General features: G+C 40.2%; 1 protein-coding gene across 1 annotated transcript in view; it reads left to right on the top strand.

The window, feature by feature from the left end:
* The window catches only part of LOC145407497 (perlucin-like protein), an 83164-nt gene that overhangs the window by 10649 nt on the left and 50928 nt on the right, over positions 1-21587 (top strand). The window contains exon 2 of the mRNA XM_080278425.1: positions 9707-9766. Coding sequence (XP_080134551.1) covers positions 9707-9766 — 60 coding nt within the window. The remainder of the gene's footprint in view (positions 1-9706; positions 9767-21587) is intronic.

Genomic DNA, 21587 nt, shown 5'->3' with positions numbered 1-21587 from the left:
CATATGGATGGGGTTATTAAAAGAGATTCAAAGTAGGGCAGAGGATGTTGGAGCGGTCCTAATGAGAGAGGGGAGCGATTGGAAACACCCTGTACTGTTATTTGCAGATGATACTGTATTGTTAAGTGAAGATGAAGGGGAGCTGAAAGGCTTGCCGAATGAGTTTAGAAGAGTGTGTAGGAAACGGAATTTAAAGGTGAATGTAGGAAGGAATATAGTTATGGTCTTCGAGAGAAATGTAGTCACTGGATGTACAGTGAGGTTCGATGATGAGGAAATGGAAAATGTGAGTGCGTTTCAGTACTTGGGTAGTGTGGTGAGTAAGGATGGAAATTTGGAGGGTGAAGTGCTTGGAAGGTACAATAAGGATGAAAGGTTGCAGGTTCTTTGAAAGTAGTGATAAGATGCAGGGAAATGAGCATGGAAGTAAGAAAGTCGCTGCATGACAGTACTGTGATACCAGCACTATCCTATGGAAGTGAAGCTTGGACCTTTTTTGGACGGACATAAGTCAAGAATGAGAATGTTGGAAGTTAGTTTTCTGAAAGGAGCATGTAGAGTTATATGGAGAGACAGACTGACAAATGAGGAAGTGAAGGAGAGTTGTGGTGTGGCTGTGGATGTGATAGACAGTATTAGAAGAAATACACTGAGGTCGTTTGGACAAGTGGAGATGATGGAGAGCGAGAGACTAACGAGGAGAGTGAATGTGAGTGAGGTGGAAGGGGGGGGTGGATAGGGAGGGGGAGACCAAGGATGGGATGGAGGGATGCAGAGATATACGAGAGACGGGGGTGTGAACTGGGAGTGTGGCAGTGAATTGGCAGGAGACAGGGCGACATGGAGGCGATTTGTTTGTGGCCATCCCTTAAGGGATTAATGTGTCTGGCAATAGATAGACAGATAGACACTTAGCAAAGAAAGCCTGACGCAACTTTTTTTCTCCTTTATGTTTCATAGTGACTAAAGCAGGTGAACCATATCAATTATCGAAGCCCATAAATGACAGGGTGGCCAGTTCTACTGCTTCAAAAAGGCAGACCACTAACGCGGCAGTGCTTCATCGAAACTAATGCGAAAACAATAAATTACCCAAATCTTTTGCGGGATGCCACATCCTTTGAGTGGTGGCCTTGAGAAATGGCCCTTCTTGCGTGTATGTCCCTACGCAAAACAGCCTTTCTTTCCAGGCCACGCCACTACCATCCCTTACGTACTGTACACTAGCACCGTTATCTCTCCCTCTTATGTTTGGTCTCCCTCCCAATTTCTGAATCGACTGACTCTCATAACTTCCTCGGTCAGTCTGCAGTATAAGTGGTTTGGATCATTCTGATTTAACTTCACTGAGTTCAGATTGTTTTTTTTTTTTCTTTTCAAGAAACATTATCGAATCAAACAGACAATCAGCTTTCTCCTTCTCTTGAGAAATAAAAGCAATGGTCATTCACTGAACTGGGTCTTCAGAGTATTTCCTAAACTGATTTAACTGGAATAGAACTGAGCCCAAATCTTCTGCACATAGTAAGAGCTAATTGTATACTTACGTCTGTCCTTTCTTTTGTCATGTGTGATTCTAATTACATATAATAATAGTACTTTCCAACTTTCTACGAATATTTCCTTCAGCTTTTTCAGCTCTGTAAGATGCTCCTTCTCACCCTTCTTTCTTGTTCAGTGAAACTGAAGAGTCTTGAGAGAGAGAGAGAGAGAGAGAGAGAGAGAGAGAGAGAGAGAGAGAGAGAGAGATCTTCAGTTTTATTTTTCCTCCATTTACTTCATTTGTTAGCGTAATGGACAGATTGCCTCGCTGGGACCATATCGTCGATGTAGTCTGTGTATCCTTATAAGTGTATTATTGTCTCTTTAATTTTCTTTCCTTCTCTTCTGTCCCCCTTCCCTCCTCTCTCCTGTCCCTCGTTTCCTCCATCTCTACCGTCCCTCCACCGCTCATTTCCCTCCTTCCCTACTCACCTCCCCCTGTCGGTTCCTCCCTCTCTCATTTCCCGCTTGTTTTTCCTGTTCCTCCTTGTGTCCTTCTTTTCCTATCCTTCCTACTCTCTCTCTCTGTTTTCTTGTTCTTTTTTCTGGTTCTTTTTTTGTTATTTTTTCTGGCTTTTCTCTCTCTACTGTCTGGGAACTTCAACACCTGGTAAGCTATGTTGCAGATGATAAGAGATAAGGCAAGAGACAATGCTCCGAGTTACGTAGAGCAACGAGGACACGAACGGAACAGGACCACCGCTGATAAGTGTTCTGCTTATACTTGTTCTTCCTGACTCTGCATCCAGTAAGAGGTGTCTTAGAAAAAAAAAGTCCCCCCCCCTTTTTTTTTTTTACATCTACACAGTAGCAAACTCTCATTCCAATACACGTCACTCTCCGGAAATTTATTAATAAGAGAATTCCCTGCCCGTACAATGGCATCTTGGTTGGTTTACTCGTGCTGGCATCAATTTTATTTAATTTAAGGGACGAGTTTCGAATGGTTAGATACAGCCTTCACTAACCTCTCCTGCACTACAGGTTCTCTCCATCCTGGGTAACAACGTCTGACGGTAACCTGAATAAAATGACGAGTGTATACAGCCTGATCCACTTACTGTGTCCAGCTTTGCTTCTCACCTATCTATGATTTCGGGTGTGTTGCAGGCATGGCTCAGTCAGCGTTACCAGTGTCACTGGATTCAAGAGGTAAAAGTTGATTATTTCACCCGTAAATACACCGAACAATAAAAACCCTTCATCATTTCCATTGAACTGTCCAGATGTAGCCAGATAAGGTAAAATAAACGTCATCATAGTGTGAAGATAATACAAATAACAGATCAAAGTAGCCATTTTAGCCAAAAATAGTTGTTTCTCATAATCTTACACTAAAACCAAATATTCAGTATCTTTATAGAGGACATCCCTGGTGCACATAATAATTTCTTGATCCATCCATCCATCCATCCATCATCCAATCCTACGTTGCCCCATGAGAAGCGTAGGAGCCCGGGGCTACGCAGTTGGTCCTGACATTTAAGATGATATTGACCAACCTCACTCATCCTGAGTGGCATTACGTGAGCAATAAAGCCCAACCACCCCTTGGATATAAACCTTCACCGGCTCAATCCGATTGGAACACAATAATTACCCACTAAACCACCAGGCGCCAAAATTTGGTTATATAGTTACCACCCAGCGTAGTAAATGGTTTCCTGGTGTACAGGCAACCATTTGGCTTGTCACTCACTGTAGAGTCACCCACAGGCAGAAGGAAGAGGAAAGAATGGAGGAATGAAAGACAGAAGAAGAAGTGTAAAGTCACCCGTAGGCAGAAGGACGAGGAAAGAATGAAGGAAAGAAAGATAGATGAAGATGGAAGAAAAGAAGGATGGAGGAGAGGACAGGGCAGACACCCGAGAGCAGCACTACATTGAGTGAGTGGATGGTGAGCGCCGCCACCTACCACTTGATATTCTTATAAAAATAAGTAATTTGAGTAGTGTATAGGAAACGAATAGTTATTTTCTGAATCACTTTTTCTTCATGTTACATGAAATGTGTTAAGCCTTTCAAGTTAAGCACATCATATATATTTTGGCTGCTGACAGCTTATATAGTTTTCAAGATACCTCTTGGGCCTGAAGTGTGTAGAAAAATCTTTTCAAGGCGAGGAAGTCTTTTATTTCTTAATCTTGCTTTAGAAAGGCTATTTTATTTAGCTTTTTAGAGACTAATTCTGCCAGAAAGGGTCAGTGCCCTTGTGAAGAATGGTAGTGAAGACCCAGAACGGTACTACTCAAAAGTCACCTTAACATAATTAGACTTTAAAAGAAAAGATCCTACTTGGTAATGAATAGTCTGAAATACAATTGAAAAGGAGCAGTCTTACATTGCTGGCAGGAATAAGCTACCAGCATATTACAGAAGGTCTTACACTGGTAGCTGGACCAAGTGCCTATTTAGCTCGCTGAAGCAGCTGATGAAATGCACGGAGGATATACACATTGTGTAGTTACAGGGATACTGGGGGAAATTGCCTTTGTGAAAGCCAGTAAACCTGTGGGTGAGTTTTTGCCCAGGTCATGCAGGAAAGACCAAGGCTGCCAGATGGGATAGTGTGAAGCTCGTAGTGCGGAGTTGGCATGTGAGGTGGTTTGCCAAAGCACTCATATCTGGGAAGACAAAAATCATATATACTGTATATTATAAAAGGAATGGTTCTGTACAGTAAGCGAAATGTAAGGACAAGCGATGTAAGGTAGATAAAGAATAAACAGACGAAAAGGCCCATGATTAAAAAGATATGTTACATAACAAGTGAATGTAAGAAAAAGTGATGTAAGGAAAGGAGGTGCTGGAGGTAAAAAGACGAGGGATAGAATTAGATGGTTGAAATACTCCTACATGCACACGACAACGGTTGCAATTTTTAGGTCAGCTTTTCAGCTGTTGTATTGATCTCTTTCATACTGTTAATGCGAAACTATGTGTGTGTGTGTGTGTGTGTGTGTGTGTGTGTGTGTGTGAGGGCCGTTTAACCCATGGTATAGAAAGGGTAATTTCAAAGGCTCCAGTTGATGATCCCTTTTACTGGTCAGTCTGTTAAAAGTTCTCACACTCATTCTTTCCCATACCTATTCTTGGGTCATTCTCACCCCATGTACTAGAGTGATATATGATTTTGATGATGATGATGATGATGATGATGATAATGATGATGATGATTAGGAAAAGGCGGATGGGTTCTCAATTTTCCCTGTTCTGCTAGTTGATGGTGATGAAGTTCACGATTATAATAATAAAATAAAAAAAAGTTCCCCACAATCTATGCCGATAATTGTACGAAAGGTTGAATGGGTGCTGAGGCAGCTATGCAGCGGCAGGATTAGCACCTTTAGAACAGCATGGTTAACTTGTACCACCAAATTTTTATTAGCGATACGAAAAACGTGGCTAGTTTTCAAAAGTGTTAACAACCAGTTATAGACACTAAGACAGAAAGGAAAATAAAGGTTTTTCTTTAATCTTCAAAGGTAATCTTGTCGGAAACTGTAGAGTGGGATGCCCGAGCGAGAAGGTTGCCGCCTCATGCTGACGTCTGAGTTCAGTGCCACAGCCCCACCTCAATCGCACAGTCATTCCCAGGCAGAGTCTCACAGCAAAAGGGCCACCCAGTCTTGTCTCTCCAATCTTCAGCTAAAAAATGACGGAAACGGAACAGCTGAACTCTTAATAAATACCGTAATAAAATCACAATCCTATTATTTTCATATATTTCATCTGATAACAAGTAGGTCACTGGACTGAAGCGATGAAGGTGCCTGGTCCAAAGTATAAAAAATCAGCCGAGTGGTTAGTGTGGTCATCTGTTGTCTGAAAAGACGCGATTTCGAAGATCAGACTGGAGTAAGGAAGAGTTTAATTAAATGAATTTTGTTAAAACATACTTTACTTCTTTCTGTTTCATCCTCAGACGTCATAAAAAGACCCTCGTTAATACCAGTGCACCCTTCCTGAATGAGATAATTCTAGCATATATTCAATATAGACAACGAACGGGAAATAGTGGTGACAGTGCAGCTGTGTGACTCGTACGAGAAGTCCTGAGCCTCAGGAAATGGGGGTACTAATCATAATTCTGTGTTCAGAATCATAAACATACAAATGACAAATTATGAGAAAATAACATGGGGAAAAAACAGTGAAAATAGGGGGGGGGGGATAGTTCAGCTCAGACTCATTATTTCATTCCAGAACAAGAATTATGGATTAAAGTTTCTTATCAGATTCACATCTCAGTACCAATCCATATATCCCTTGGACTGTACTCAGCCACCAGTGGAAGTCTGTGCGACACGCAAGTTTACATCACTGCAGCAGGAGTCACTTTAGTTATTTCAAATTACCATATATTTCTCTAAGAGTTCATCTCTATTCCCTTGCATTTTGATCATCAGTTTAAATATACTAAAAAAAAAAAAAAAGTCGCCGTAGGCAGCCAGGCTAAGTGCAGTTTCATGTATATCACAATCACAAAATTACTATATTTACCCACACTTCTCACTGCCGTACCCATTTGCTAGATCACTGCAACAGGCATTGCCTACAAAATCACTGCTAATTATTAAATGGCGGAGGAAAAAACAGTGGCCTTATAAGCAACTGAGCTTGTAGGCTAGTGAAGTGATCAGCTATCGTGGCAGTATCATACCCTGCTTATGACATATGTTATTCGAAAGCATGCGATTTTTTGTAGCTAGAAAGCAAAACACTAGCAATAGGCATTATTTAGTCGCTAGTCCAGTCAAATCACGAATATGTAAAACATACACATATATAAATAGGGGGAGAGAGAGAGAGAGAGAGAGATTTTAAGTGCATTTCATTTTTCCATAGCTATGCTTACAGTTCTGCGCTCTAGCGGAATTTGAAGAATGGAACTAACGGATTCAACAATAGGACACTATTCGTCATAGAGCAAGCAAACGACTGGTGTGGTGAAGTATTTTTCATTGGATAGGATCATAAGAAATAATTGTGGCTGCCCGTATGTCCGGATCTGACAAGCCTCAGAGTGTTTTGTAGAAACCTCTGAAAGATCAAATGCTTGAAAATTTTCCAAGGCAGTTATTCATACACATGGTCCTCAGAATATGATAATGCATAATGAAAGCAGTACATTTAGAACACAAACGTGTCCTTGAGCATACATTATTGATCTTTATTTACTGTATATTCCTTAAGATCATATACAATATTAACATATGTTCAGTTCTCGCCGCCGATAGCTGTTGCAGTTCTCATGATAACTAACTCTGAACAGGAATGTCTGAGGAGATGGGCGAGACGCTTGCGGAGGTGATGCAAGTAACCAAAGAGAAGAATTAGAATGTAAAAGCAAATAAATGAACCATTATTCGTTATACATATAAATTTTACGCATCGTAGGTTGACGAATGGTTTGTAATCCGACGGAACACGATTTTGACCCCAAGGTAGGAGGGGAAAGTTTGATATATTGGATTTTTAAAAATACAAAATATCACATAAATATCATAAAAAAACAACCTGGTAATATCATTACACCATGTCTGAATTAAACCATCATTGCATGATTTAAGTATGGCCGGTGGATATTGTCACAAAGTGAGGATATGTGACGATGTGGGTATGTTACAAGTAAGAGGACGGCAGTGCCTCAGGGACCGGACTTTCAAGACTATTCAGAGAGAGAGAGAGAGAGAGAGAGAGAGAGAGAGAGAGAGAGATTACCTTCTGTCTTCCTTTAAGGAAACGTGACAAGTCAAATGTGGAAAGGAAGAGGAGAATGAGATGAGAAGGAGGATGTAAGAGGGAGGACGAATGAAAGAGGAGGAAGGGGAAACAGCGGGACGCATTTTTCTCAGTTGAACACCCTCATTTTTTTTCAGATTATCAGGAGCGGGATACACAAACGCAGTTACGATTCATTCCCTGTCGTAATTCAGGTTTTGATTTGCAGGAAGGGCAAGGGAGCTGGCGAATCTCTATCTGTGTCCTGTTGTAATTTAATATATCATGGTTACGAGACAAAAATTATAACAGAGTTATGACTGTTTTTTTGAAGGAAGATTAAGGAAAAGGGTGCAGAACATTCCCTCGTCTAGTTCTTCCTGTAAAAAAAATACATAAATTACGACGAAGCATTGAGTGTAGATATCGTTGAAAATACCACCCCAGGCTACCATGGGGCTATTATATATACTGAAGGTGAGAGTTGAGGGATTATAAAGACGTAGTCTTCATTAACCCACTGAGAATGGAAGAGGGTTTTCTTAAATCGATCGAATGTGCTGAAATTTAAATGAGATACAAAAACGTCAAGTGATTAAGGAAGTTACGAAGGGCAACTTTTCTTATCACAGTAGACTCACCTGCAGTAATTTCCACCCACTCATGCTTTCACGAACTTCTCGTGGGTGTGGGCAAGTGTGGGCAGGGCCAGGTGTACCCGAGATGGCAATCGGGGACAAGTATCTTCAGTTGTGCTGCAGATCTTGAAGGGGCAAAATGTGGCTCATTATTCTCCTGGTGGGTAAGTAAACAGCAACTGCAATGACAGCGCGTGTGTCATTCCCAACATTTTTTCCTGTGGCTTTGATTTTACACTTCCATCAGGGGAACGACCATGTATTATTTGTGCTGCAACAAGACGATTTTACTGAAGAGACAAAAAAAAAAAAAAAAAACTTGTAATGGTGTAACAAGAAATATTCATTACTAACCATGATGATCCTACGAGGCGTCATTAAGTGTGGAATGGGTCAGGTGGCCGGATTTATTCTCCTGGTGGGTAAATATTAACGTTTCGCTTTCTGTGCACAAATTACATTATTTTACCCAGACCACCGCAAGATTTAATTCTGCTAACTCATCCTTCATCAGTTGTATCGCAGATCTAACAACACCAAAATAAAGACAAAAGAAAAGAAAAAACTGCCTCATTATCCTGCTGGCAGGTAAATAAACAATATGTTAAATAATTTGAACGAGTTTTTTTTTTTACTTATTACTGTTGCTCGTCATTTAATCTTCCATTCTAAGAACATATTATTCAGTTTAACTCCGATGGTCGGGACAACTCAACTGCTCTATTCCAGATAACACCACACCATTTTATTCAGCCTGAAGTGAGTTCCGTAAGCCAGAGAGGGCTAACCTCCCTTTGCAATATTTTATTTATTCCCTTCAGTGAGAGGACGAATATTTTCGTTTAAATCTGGCTATCCACGAAAGTTTTCGAACTGGAGGGTTTGATATAGCGTCCATTAATCTCTCCACCACCACAAATCTGTGATCTGAGCAGAATCGCCTGTCGGTAGCAGGAATAAAATAATCTACCGTATCTGAGTGAACTGTGTAAAGAACTATAATGACTAGAAACTTAGCATCATATTATAATTAGTCTCCGCCTACTACATAGGTGGAGACTATTGTTTTCGCTGGCATTATTATTATTATTATTCCGGCCTCAGAGTCTAGCGACGATTGCGGGAGAAATGGAGACTGCGAATTCTAGTTTTTTTTTGTCAACTTCTTCAGCCATGTTCATCATGCTAACTATATAAACCTTTATTTGTCTTAGGATGTACTTTCCGAACTGGAGGTGTTGCATACTGTCTCCATTACCACTTTTACCACCATGACTGTGCTAAATAAAATCGTCTGATATGAAGAATAATACAACAAAAATAGGTTATGGTGTTGAAGAAGTTAATCGCTACACCACCTCAGCCTTCACTAAACCCTTCAGTAGTAAAAGTTTCTCCTGCCTTGCAAAATAATAAAGACAGCCCGAGTACAGAAAAAAAAAAAAAAAAAAACTCATTAATAACTTGTCCTTCTGTATTACCATGAACGGAAAAATTATGCCCACATATAGAAACTGTTTACCGTAAAGATACATTCAGACTAACGTCGATGCTCTTGAGTTAGAAATGGACACGAAATATGGGTGTGCATATAAATGTATGCGAGAGAGGGAGAGGGGGGGGGGGAAATTGCACTCGAATATTTTGCTTTTGTCTGTACGTAAGATGATGCAAATCAGATCGAAATGCTGTATCCTCATGATGCACAGAGTTTCAATACATGAGTGAAATTCTTCCAGCTGAATAATTCACGACACTGTGAAATGCAGACACTATCATTTATGTCTTTTTTATTTTTTCAGGAGCGGTAGTGGGGCAAGGGTTTGGTACTGATATCAGCGCCAGCAACAGTGATACCCTCAGTAAGTGGATGAGGTGTTTTTAGTGTATGTATTACTGGAGAAGAGCCTAGTCCCGTGCCTTCATGCTCTTGATGGGGCAATAAAGGCTGCACAATGGACTGATGGATCACTGTTGAATCTAGAGGGGGAGGAGGAGGGGGAGGGGAATTTACAAAAACTCTTACCTAATTGTCAAGCTAAGTGAATCTATCAAGGAAATTACTATATGTTATAATCAGTTACTTTGTCGTATTTTTCATTTTAATTCCATCATCATCAGGACAGCTTTAGCACTGTATTGCAGCTAACGACAAGCGGTTATACTTTGCTGCATATGAGCTATGGGAACCTATGTGTTGAAGCTGTTTGAAAGTTAATACGGTTATCATTAACTCTAGTTGATTGGGACAACTCTAGTCTAAGGCTGCATTCCATCAAACGCTAGACGGTTTTTATAGAACTAAAAGTTAGTCACTTGAGCCAAGTATCATCTTGTGATCGGGGTAATTGATCTTAGGAAACTGGGATGGATCATAGTCTGTCAATACTCTGATGACTGGAACAACTATATCATTGTGCTCCCGACAATGCCATACGAGTATTTTTACCTGAACGTGGGTCAAAGGAGCCTGATGGAATTACTTCAGATTGTGATGAGATTTTCTAAAGGATCTGATCCGAGTTTTACGAAAATATTCACATCTCTTTAGCAGCCTGTTATTTTTATGTATCATTTTGTTTAATCGTATTTTTTTCACTATAATGTTCACTCTAGTTTGATTGTGAAGTGCTGCGGGGCGTTGTACGGGTATAATCAAAGCTAAACTATACACGTTTTACGCTAATTTGGATTAAAACTGTTCTCTGTTTCCATCGTGAATACCTAGTTGTAACAACAGATTTTCTTTATGTGTCCAACTGTGGGCATAGGCTTAACATCCCGTTTCCAGTAGTCCTCTTACGTACTTCACTTCCACACCTACCGTCCATACTGAATATATATACTAAGGGCTGTATCACTGGTGTATTGATGCGGGAGTATTTTTACGACGTGTCGGAGGGTCTTACGGTAGATCAGCAAAGTCTACGTTAACGAAATTCTGTTCCTTAAACTGTTCCCTGTCTCAGCTGGGATTCGAACCTGGGTCCACTGGTACTGCAGGCCACCATTCAACGGATCGGCCACCACCTAAGGTGGTGCCAGTCACGAACAGATGTTATGGAAACGATGAAGAGCCATAGCACTGGCTTTTTCTGCCACAGCTACGTGAAATAAGCTTTAAAACGAAATTTTGCGTCAAATTTACGTCAAACGACTTTCGTGAATATCTTCCCGTTATCTGTTTAGCCATCCAGTTCGATGACGCAATCCAATTTCGTCCATGCTATGAACGGACGAATTTATCCAGTGTAGGAGGGACTTCTTCAACTTCAGTGGTTAGATACAGCCTTGATTACCACCGTCGCTAATGCATATCCTACCTAAGGTCAGTAAAATCGGCCTGACATAGCAAGAGTGAAATGGAAGAAAAGTGGTCGAGGTGAAGAGGTTAACACATACATTAACCGCATCCATGGAATGACATGTTTCGTTGGTTTATCACACCTACCACCAGACGATTATATTCACCTTGGGGAAGACTTTTTGTAGTGAACAGAATAACTAATGCTGTATATTACTAAACCAGTTCAGAGTATCTACACCCGAACTGAATGAAATTACAAGTGGACAACAAGAACAAAATAAAAATGATGTCCACGATCTGAAGGGGTTAACCCAGTAACAGTAACATATCATATTTAGATGCCCTTCGTCTATAATTTATCAAGGGTATACCATTGCCATAATTACCAGTGAATACGATGAGAGAAAAGGTAACACTGTTGGCTACTAGTACAAATCAAAGAGAAAAATGCTGTCTCGTATGTCTACAACAAACGAGCAAGCTCTTTCACAAATCTCTACGCCTCTTATCCAAGTTACCCAAATTACACACATCCCTCAATACTCTTGTTTACAATAATTTCATCTGTGATTTTTCAAATCGTTCCTTACCCAAATCTAATACCAAGAATTAGCAGAGGTCAGGTATTTGTCCAAAGAACAGAGGTGGAAATTGTTGTAATGAAATGGTAGCACTGAAATGGGAAGTTTTGTAACTATATGATAATTTTAAAATATGGTTGTTGAGGCCGAGGGTTTTAAAATGGTAGTTTCGGAACAGAAATATGTTAAAACAAACCGGTTTGAGATGCGGCCCTGAAACAGTTGTTGATACTAACCTATATGGTGGTGAAACGAGGTCTTTGTAAAAAAGTGTTAAAAATATTTTCTATTCAGATGACAAGGTATTTAAATGCTTATTGTTGAAATGATGGATGTTTATTTGTCTGGCCAATATATAGGTAGAGGTTTAAAATCCCATGTTGATATTTTCTAACCAACACATTGGCGTGACACAAAGTCCTTTTTGTCTTGTAACATTACTTTATGCAGGGATTAGGTACAATAAACTTCTTGACAAAACTACCAGTCATCTTCGAGACATAACCACGTAATATTTTGTGTCTGATAGCTTAAAACAGGATATTGTGTGTGTGTGTGTGTGTGTGTGTGTGTGTGTGTGTGTGTGTGTGTGTGTGTGTACCTATATATTTATATATATATATATATATATATATATATATATATATATATATATATATATATATATATATATATTGTTACATAGCCTATGATTTCATCATCTTTTGTGTAATTTTAACTCACAGTATGCTGCATGTTTGATCACGAGCGAGTTCTGCCTCAGTCCCCCCCTTCTACCGTTATAGTAGAGTAAGTCGTCCTTTCTGTTGTTCAGAGCGGGATTGTCAGCTCTTTGTCCCCATGGCTTCATTTGTGCGTCCTTCTTACAAGTTGTATCAAGCTCTGCTGGCCCCTATATAATGAGCTCAGTCTTTGCATCATGGCCACTTAGATCTGCTCCTCATTTTGTTCACATCTCTGTCCTCCCCTGTACAGTTATTATTGTGAGTGCTCAGGAAGTCTCCAACCATCTAGCAGCTGTGTAATTTGAGTATAAGTGTTTTTGCATTTTTTCTTGTACTGTGTAGCATAAGGTTAATTCTTAGGCCTAGTGAAGTTTTTGTAATTCATGTAGGGATCTTTATGTCCATCATCATTAATAATATTTTGTATCTGTAATAATTTATCACGCATTAACTGAGCATTACCCAGTGTATTTTCATTTTATCAGGGCTGACTTAGGTAAATTAACTCTTGCTAATTTCATGTTAATACAGGCTATTGCAGTTAACCATATATTTAACCTGTTTTTTGCCATTACATTATCCTTATGAGTCCTGAATATTTTGTTGTTAGTTTGAGCATTAAACTTAACTTGTAATTTTACCTAACTCTTTTTGTTTGAACCTGGAACTTTACGGGACAGTAGTGATTTTTAGTATTCTCACTTAAAGTGTACATTATCTTTCTCTGTTCCGTAACATAAATTTGGCCACCTCATATCAGGATATTCAGGATATTATCATAAGGATATTGCTTGATATTTTGTGACTGTTACTTATTCATGATGTCTACTATTACTACACTTGATGAAGCCAAAGATTTTTTGTCAAATGTGCAAACAGTGTGTGATGTAGAGAACAGAACAAAGAATGAACTTAAGCTTGTTGCTCAACAATCGGGAATTGCTGTTCGCTCTCATCATTCTAAAGATCAAATTGTTGACATGATTAATGAAAGCTTCTTTAATGTAACTCCTCCAAATGAGCAAACACAGATTGAATTAGCTAAGTTACAGCTAGCCCTGCAGGAGGCTCAGGCTAAGGAGGCGGAGTCTCGTGTTAAGGAGGCTGAATTTCAAGCACGTGCTAAGGAGGCTGAGTCTCAGGCTAAGGAGGCGGAATCTCAGGCTCGGATTCAGGAGGCACAGATTCAGGCACAAGTTGAACTTGCCAGGATTCAGGCAGACCATGAGTATCGCATGAAACAAGGTGGAACTGGATCATCTAGCTCTGATGATTTTGATGTGGCTAAAAATGTTAAACTTGTCCCTCCTTTTAATGAATCTGATTTAACAAAGTATTTTCAGTTGTTCGAGAGGGTAGCTACAGGTTTTAATTGGCCTAAAAAGTATTGGCCAGTACTCCTTCAAACTGTTCTCACCGGTAAAGCTCAAGTAACTTATGCATCTTTGCCTCAGGATCAGTCTGATAATTATGATGTAGTTAAGAGCTTGATTCTTAAGGCCTATGAGCTTGTTCCTGAAGCCTATAGAGTAAAATTTAGGACAACTTACAAGCAAGATAAGGAATCCAATGTTGAGTATGCAAAAATCAAAGAAGATCTGTTAGAGCAGTGGTTAAATTCTAAGAATGTGGATTCTGATTTTGGTAAATTTATGCAGATGATTTTGCTGGAGGACTTCAAGAGGTGTATTTTTAAAGATGTAAGCCTATATCTTGATAAGAAAAGAATAGATAATTTGTCTGATGCTGCAGTTTTAGCTGATGAATATGTTCTCACTCACAAGAGATATTCTAAAGAAAAAGGGAAAGCTGACAGTAAGTACGTTGCCTCTACTCAGAGTACAGGTAACAGGAAAGAGAATAAAGATGATGTTTCTCAGGAAGTAAATACCAGCTTCACCTCTAGATTTCAGAAAAGTAAATGTACTTATTGTAGTAAGCTTGGTCATACTACGGAGAAATGTTTCAGGAGACAGCGTGATGTGAACAAAAAGGAGTCTTTAAATGTTCAGTCAATTGGTCTAGTGTCCACTCTTGAGAGTTCCCAGAATTCTTTAACTGAGTTAACTGAACCTGCTTTGAGAGGTAACTTAAATTCTCAGGATGGAGCTCCTCTTTTGAGCAGTAACGTGGGTGACACTCTCAAGAGTTCATGTGCTAATTTCCTGTCTGATGATTTTGTCAGTCCTCTGGACAGTAATGACAGGACATCAGTTCAAAAATATCTTGATACAGGTGCTTGCCAATCCCTTATGCTGACCAGTGTTCTAGGCTCTAATGTTAATTCCTCTGATGAAACTGTAATCTTACAAGGTGTAGGGAATAATTACTTCTCTGTCCCTCTGTGCAGAGTGAATTTAGAGTCTGGTTTTGTTAATGGTTCCGTTATGGTTGGGTTGGTTGAGACACTCCCAAAGTCAGGGGTAACTTTCTTACTTGGAAATGATATTGGTGGAAGTCAAGTGTGTCCAGCTCCTCAGTTGTCTAGTGAGCCAGTGGCTGCGTCCCAGGATTGTGATGTCCCTGATGTGTTCCCTGCATGTGCTGTCACTAGGGCTAAGTCTAAAGTTACTGGTGATTTAGAGGATAATGATGATGATGATGTTATCCTAGCTGACACTTTTCTTGCTAATTTGGACCACTCACCAGATGAGGCAGTACCCCGTAGTGTTGATAATTTGTCTCGTCAAGAGTTGGTTGAGTTGCAGGTTGCTGACCCTGAGTTGAAAGGTCTAGCTAACTCTGCTTGCAGTGAGGAAGAGTCAGCTGGTGCTTCTACTTGTTATTATATAAAGTCAGGAGTACTTATGAGGAAGTGGAGACCCCCAACAGCATCAGCCGACTGTGAATGGGAGGTTGTACATCAAGTTGTCATCCCTCGTGTTTGTAGGCAGGATATCATTAGAGTGGCTCATGATTCCAGTTTGGCAGGACACCTTGGAGTGAGGAAGACTGTGGCACGCATTTTGAAACACTTCTACTGGCCAGGTATCTTCAGAGATGTTTCCTGGTATTGTAAGTCTTGTCACACCTGTCAAGTTGAGAGGAAGTGTAATCAGACCGAAAAGGTTGCACCTCTAGTTCCCATTCCTCCTTTTGAGGCGCCATTCACCCGTGTGTTGGTGGATATTGTGGGCCCTCTTCCTAAGACTTCTTCAGGATTTTCTTATGTGTTGACCCTGATTGATATGGCTACTCGTTATCCTGAAGCCATTCCACTTAGAAATATCTCAGCAAAGAACGTGGTTAAGGAAATGCTAGGGTTCTTCACAAAGTTTGGTCTGCCCAAGGAGGTACAGTCAGACCGGGGAAGTAATTTCATGTCAAATGTTTTCAAGCAGTCTCTGAAAGAGTTGGGCATCACCCAGATCACGTCTTCAGCTTACCATCCCCAGACTCAAGGATCGTTGGAGAGATATCATCAAACACTCAAGTCGATGCTCAAGAAATACTGTTTGGAACATCAGAAAGACTGGGATAAAGGTCTTCCATTCGTTGTGTTTGCCGCAAGAGAATCTCCAAATGAATCACTGGGCTTCTCACCTTTTGAACTACTGTTTGGCCATGAAGTAAGAGGACCCCTTAAGCTACTCAAGGAATGCTGGCTGTCGGAGGAAGATGACGTCAACCTGCTGGACTATGTGATGAAGTTCAAAGAACGGCTGTCCACTGCTTTACAGCTGGCGAGAGAGAATTTAGGAGCTGCTCAGGAGAAGATGAAGACTTGGTATGATAAGAAGTCCAGGTTACGCCACTTTCAGCCAGGAGATCAGGTTTTGATTCTGCTACCAGTGCATGGGCAACCTCTTCAAGCAGAGTTTAGTGGTCCTTATTTCGTGGAGAAGAAGCTCAGTGATGTCAACTATGTCATCGCCACACCAGATCGCAGAAAGAACAAGCAACTTTGTCACATCAACATGCTAAAGTTATATCACAGGCGGGACGAAAATAATCCAGTCTGCACTGTAGCTGTTCCACCCGAGTCTGCAAGTGAAGTTCTCCCATGTAGTATGAGCCTGAGTGATAGTTTGGGGAAGAATCCTGATATCATGAATGATCTCCAGACTAAGCTTTCTCATCTACCTCCCGAGGAAAGGCAGGAGTTTTCGGCATTACTCCAGGAGTACCCGCAAGTGTTCCGTGCCACTCCAGGAAGAACCACTGTGTTGATGCATGATGTCGATGTTGGAGACGCAAAGCCAATTAAACTGCCTCCTTACCGTGTGAACCCAGTGAAAGTTCCTCTCATCCAGAAGGAGCTTGGCTACCTGTTGGACCACAAGATGATTGAGCCCTGTCAGAGCGAGTGGAGTTCTCCTGTCACTCTAGTCCCTAAGCCAGGTGGGTCACAGCGGCTTTGCATCGACTACAGACGTGTTAATCAGATAACCAAAACAGACACCCTCTCCCTCGCATGGAAGATTGCATAGACAAGATCGGAAAGGCTAGGTACATAAGTAAGTTTGATTTGTTAAAGGGATACTGGCAAGTACCTATGACTGAACGTGCTAGGGAGATCTCATGTTTTGTAACACTAGGAAAGACTTTTGCATGTTCTGTAATACCATATACAGATTGTTTTAGAGTAATAATTAATTTCCTTTGAAAATTTCTTCTTTCTTTGTGGGGAGGTGTTACATAGCCTATGATTTCATCATCTTTTGTGTAATTTTAATGCACAGTATGCTGCATGTTTGATCACGAGCGTGTTCTGCCTCAGTCCCCCCCTTCTACCGTTATAGTAGAGTAAGTCGTCCTTTCTGTTGTTCAGAGCGGGATTGTCAGCTCTTTGTCCCCATGGCTTCATTTGCGCGTCCTTCTTACAAGTTGTATCAAGCTCTGCTGCCCCTATATAATGAGCTCAGTCTTTGCATCATGGCCACTTAGATCTGCTCCTCATTTTGTTCACATCTCTGTCCTCCCCTGTACAGTTATTGTTGTGAGTGCTCAGGAAGTCTCCAACCATCTAGCAGCTGTGTAATTTGAGTATAAGTGTTCTTGCATTTTTTCTTGTACTGTGTAGCATAAGGTTAATTCTTAGGCCTAGTGAAGTTTTTGTAATTCATGTAGGGATCTTTACGTCCATCATCATTAATAATATTTTGTATCTGTAATAATTTGTCTTGCATTAACTGAGCATTACCCAGTGTATTTTCATTTTATCAGGGCTGACTTAGGAAAATTTACTCTTGCTAATTTCATGTTAATAGAGGCTATTGCAGTTAACCATATATTTAACCTGTTTTTTGCCATTACATTATCCTTATGAGTCCTGAATGTTTAGTTGTTAGTTTGAGCATTAAACTTAACTTGTAATTTTACCTAACTTATTTTGTTTGAACCTGGAACTTTACGGGACAGTAGTGATTATTAGTATTCTCACTTAAAGTGTACCTTATCTTTCTCTGTTCCGTAACAATATATATCTATATATATATATATATCTATATATATATATATATATATATATGTATATATATATATATATATATATATATATATATATATATATGTATATATATATATATATATATATATATATATATATATATATATGTATATTTATTTATATATATATATATATATATATATATATATATATATATATATATATTGTTACGGAACAGAGAAAGATAATGTACACTTTAAGTGAGAATACTAAGAGTCACTACTGTCCCGTAAAGTTTCAGGTTCAAAACAAAAGAGTTAGGTAAAATTACAAGTTAAAGTTTAATGCTCAAACTAACAACTAAACATTCAGGACTCATAAGGATAAAGTAATGGCAAAAAGGTTACATATATGGTTAACTGCAATAGCCTCTATTAACACGAAATTAGCAAGAGTAAATTTATCTAAGTCAGTCCTGATAAAATGAGAAAACCGGATAATGCTCAGTGAATGCAAGGTATATTACTACAGATACATAACATTATTACTAATGGCTGACACCTAAAACACATGAATCACAAAAACCTCACTAGGCCTACGAATTAACACCTTATCCTATACAGTACAAGAAAAAATGTAATAACACTAATACTCAAATTACACAGCGGCTAGATGGTTGGAGACTTCCGGAGCACTCACAAAAATAACAACTGTACAGGGGAGGACAGAGATGTGAACAAAATGAGGAGTAGATCTAAGTGGCAATTAATGCAGAGACTGAGGTCATTATATAGGGGCCAGCAGAGCTTGATACAACTTGTAAGAAGGACGCGCAAATGAAGCCATAGGGGACAAAGAGTTGACAATCCTGCTCTGAACAACAGAAAGAATGACTTACTCTACTATAAGAGGAGAAGGGGGGAGTGAGGTAGAACACGCTCGTGATCAAACATGCAGCATACTGTACGTTAGAATTATACAAAGGATGATGAAATCATAGGCTATGTAACACCTCCCCACAAAGAAAAAAGAAATTTACAAAGGAAATTTCTTATTGCTCTAAAACAATCTGTCTAAAGTGTAGATAAGCAATCTGCAATAACATTTTCTTTCCCTTTGGCATGTTGTATGTCTAATGAATACACCTGAAGAAGTAGACTCCATCTTGTCGATCTCTGATTTTTATCTTTAAACTTACTAAGGAATTTCAGTGGGTTATGATCGGTATAAATGACTATGGGGGCAAAACCAGAACACAAATAAAATGAAAAATGCTGTAAACCCAAAATCAAGGCCAAAAGCTCTTTCTCAATAGTTGAGTAGTTCTTTTGAGGTGGAGTGAACTTCTTACTGTGGTAAGATACAGGGTGTTCAATACACTGATCATCCTCTTGCAGCAAAACAGCCCCCTCTCCTGTATCACTTGCGTCAACAGCCATCTTAAAAGGTTTAGCAAAATTTGGAGTAGCGAGCACTGGCTGACTTAATAGGATAGCTTTAAGTTTGCTGAAAGAGGATTCACAGTTATCGGTCCAGACAAATTTAACTCCCTTTTTCAGTAGGTCTGTAAGTGGTGATACAAGAATTGAAAAGTTAAGAACAAATCTCCTGTAATAACCTACCATTCCCAAAAATCTTTGTAGCTCTTTCCTACTTTTAGGTCTGGGAAGATCACTTATAACCTGAACCTTAGCTGCTGGCGGTGCAACGTGTCCGTCACCAATTACGTACCCAAGGTACTGAACTTTAGCTTGACCAAACTCAGACTTTGATAAATTAGCTACAAGATTAGCCTGAACCAAATGCTCAAGAAATTTACTGACATGGCATAGGTGATCTTTCCAGTTGTCACTGAAGATTATTACATCATCAATATAAACAACACACCCTGCCAAACCCTCTGTTACAACATTCATGAGCTTCTGAAAAGTGGCTGGTGCATTCTTCATACCATATGGCATTACAGAACATGCAAAAGTCTTTCCTAGTGTTACAAAACATGAGATCTCCCTAGCACGTTCAGTCATAGGTACTTGCCAGTATCCCTTTAACAAATCAAATTTACTTATGTACCTAGCCTTTCCGATCTTGTCTATGCAATCTTCCATGTGAGGGAGAGGGTGTCTGTTTTGGTTATCTGATTAACACGTCTGTAGTCGATGCAAAGCCGCTGTGACCCACCTGGCTTAGGGACTAGAGTGACAGGAGAACTCCACTCGCTCTGACAGGGCTCAATCATCTTGTGGTCCAACAGGTAGCCAAGCTCCTTCTGGATGAGAGGAACTTTCAATGGGTTCACACGGTAAGGAGGCAGTTTAATTGGCTTTGCGTCTCCAACATCGACATCATACATCAACACAGAGTTTCTTCCTGGAGTGGCACAGAACACTTGCGGGTACTCCTGCAGTAATGCCGAAAACTCCTGCCTTTCCTCGGGAGCTAGATGAGAAAGCTTAGTCTGGAGATCATTCATGATATCAGGATTCTTCCCCAAACTATCACTCAGGCTCATACTACATGGGAGAACTTCACTTGCAGACTCGGGTGGAACAGCTACAGTGCAGACTGGATTATTCTCGTCCCGCCTGTGATATAACTTTAGCATGTTGATGTGACAAAGTTGCTTGCTCTTTCTACGATCTCGTGTGGCGATGACATAGTTGACATCACTGAGTTTCTTCTCCACGAAATAAGGACCACTAAACTTGGCTTGAAGAGGTTGCCCATGCACCGGTAGCAGAATCAAAACCTGATCTCCTGGCTGAAAGTGGCGTAACCTGGACTTCTTATCATACCAAGTCTTCATCTTCTCCTGAGCAGCTCCTAAATTCTCTCTCGCCAGCTGTAAAGCAGTGGATAGCCATTCTTTGAACTTCATCACATACTCCAGCAGGTTGACATCATCTTCCTCCGACAGCCAGCATTCCTTGAGTAGCTTAAGGGGTCCTCCTACTTCATGGGCAAACAGTAGTTCAAAGGGTGAGAAGCCCAGTGATTCATTTGGAGATTCTCTTGCGGCAAATACAACGAATGGAAGACCTTTATCCCAGTCTTTCTGATGTTCCAAACAGTATTTCTTGAGCATCAATTTGAGTGTTTGATGATATCTCTCCAACGCTCCTTGGGTCTGGGGATGGTAAGCTGCAGACGTGATCCGGGTGATGCCCAACTCTTTCAGAGACTGCTTGAAAACATTTGACATGAAATTACTTCCCCGGTCTGACTGTACCTCCTTGGGCAGACCAAACTTTGTGAAGAACCCTAGCATTTCCTTAACCACGTTCTTTGCTGAGATGTTTCTAAGTGGAATGGCTTCAGGATAACGAGTAGCCATATCAATCAGGGTCAACACATAAGAAAATCCTGAAGAAGTCTTAGGAAGAGGGCCTACAATATCCACCGACACACGGGTGAATGACGCCTCAAAAGGAGGAATGGGAACTAGAGGTGCAACCTTTTCGGTCTGATTACACTTCCCCACAACTTGACAGGTGTGACAAGACTTACAATACCAGGAAACATCTCTGAAGATACCTGGCCAGTAGAAGTGTTTCAAAATGCGTGCCACAGTCTTCCTTACTCCAAGGTGTCCTGCCAAACTGGAATCATGAGCCACTCTAATGATATCCTGCCTACAAACACGAGGGATGACAACTTGATGTACAACCTCCCATTCACAGT

The sequence above is a fragment of the Coenobita brevimanus genome, chromosome 73 (genome assembly GCF_032717465.1).
Source record: "Coenobita brevimanus isolate Jiangsu-jjx chromosome 73, ASM3271746v2, whole genome shotgun sequence".
Classification (NCBI taxonomy): Eukaryota; Metazoa; Arthropoda; class Malacostraca; order Decapoda; family Coenobitidae; genus Coenobita; species Coenobita brevimanus.
The sequence above is the reverse complement of the archived record's forward strand: the minus strand, read 5'-3'. Positions and strand labels throughout refer to the sequence as shown.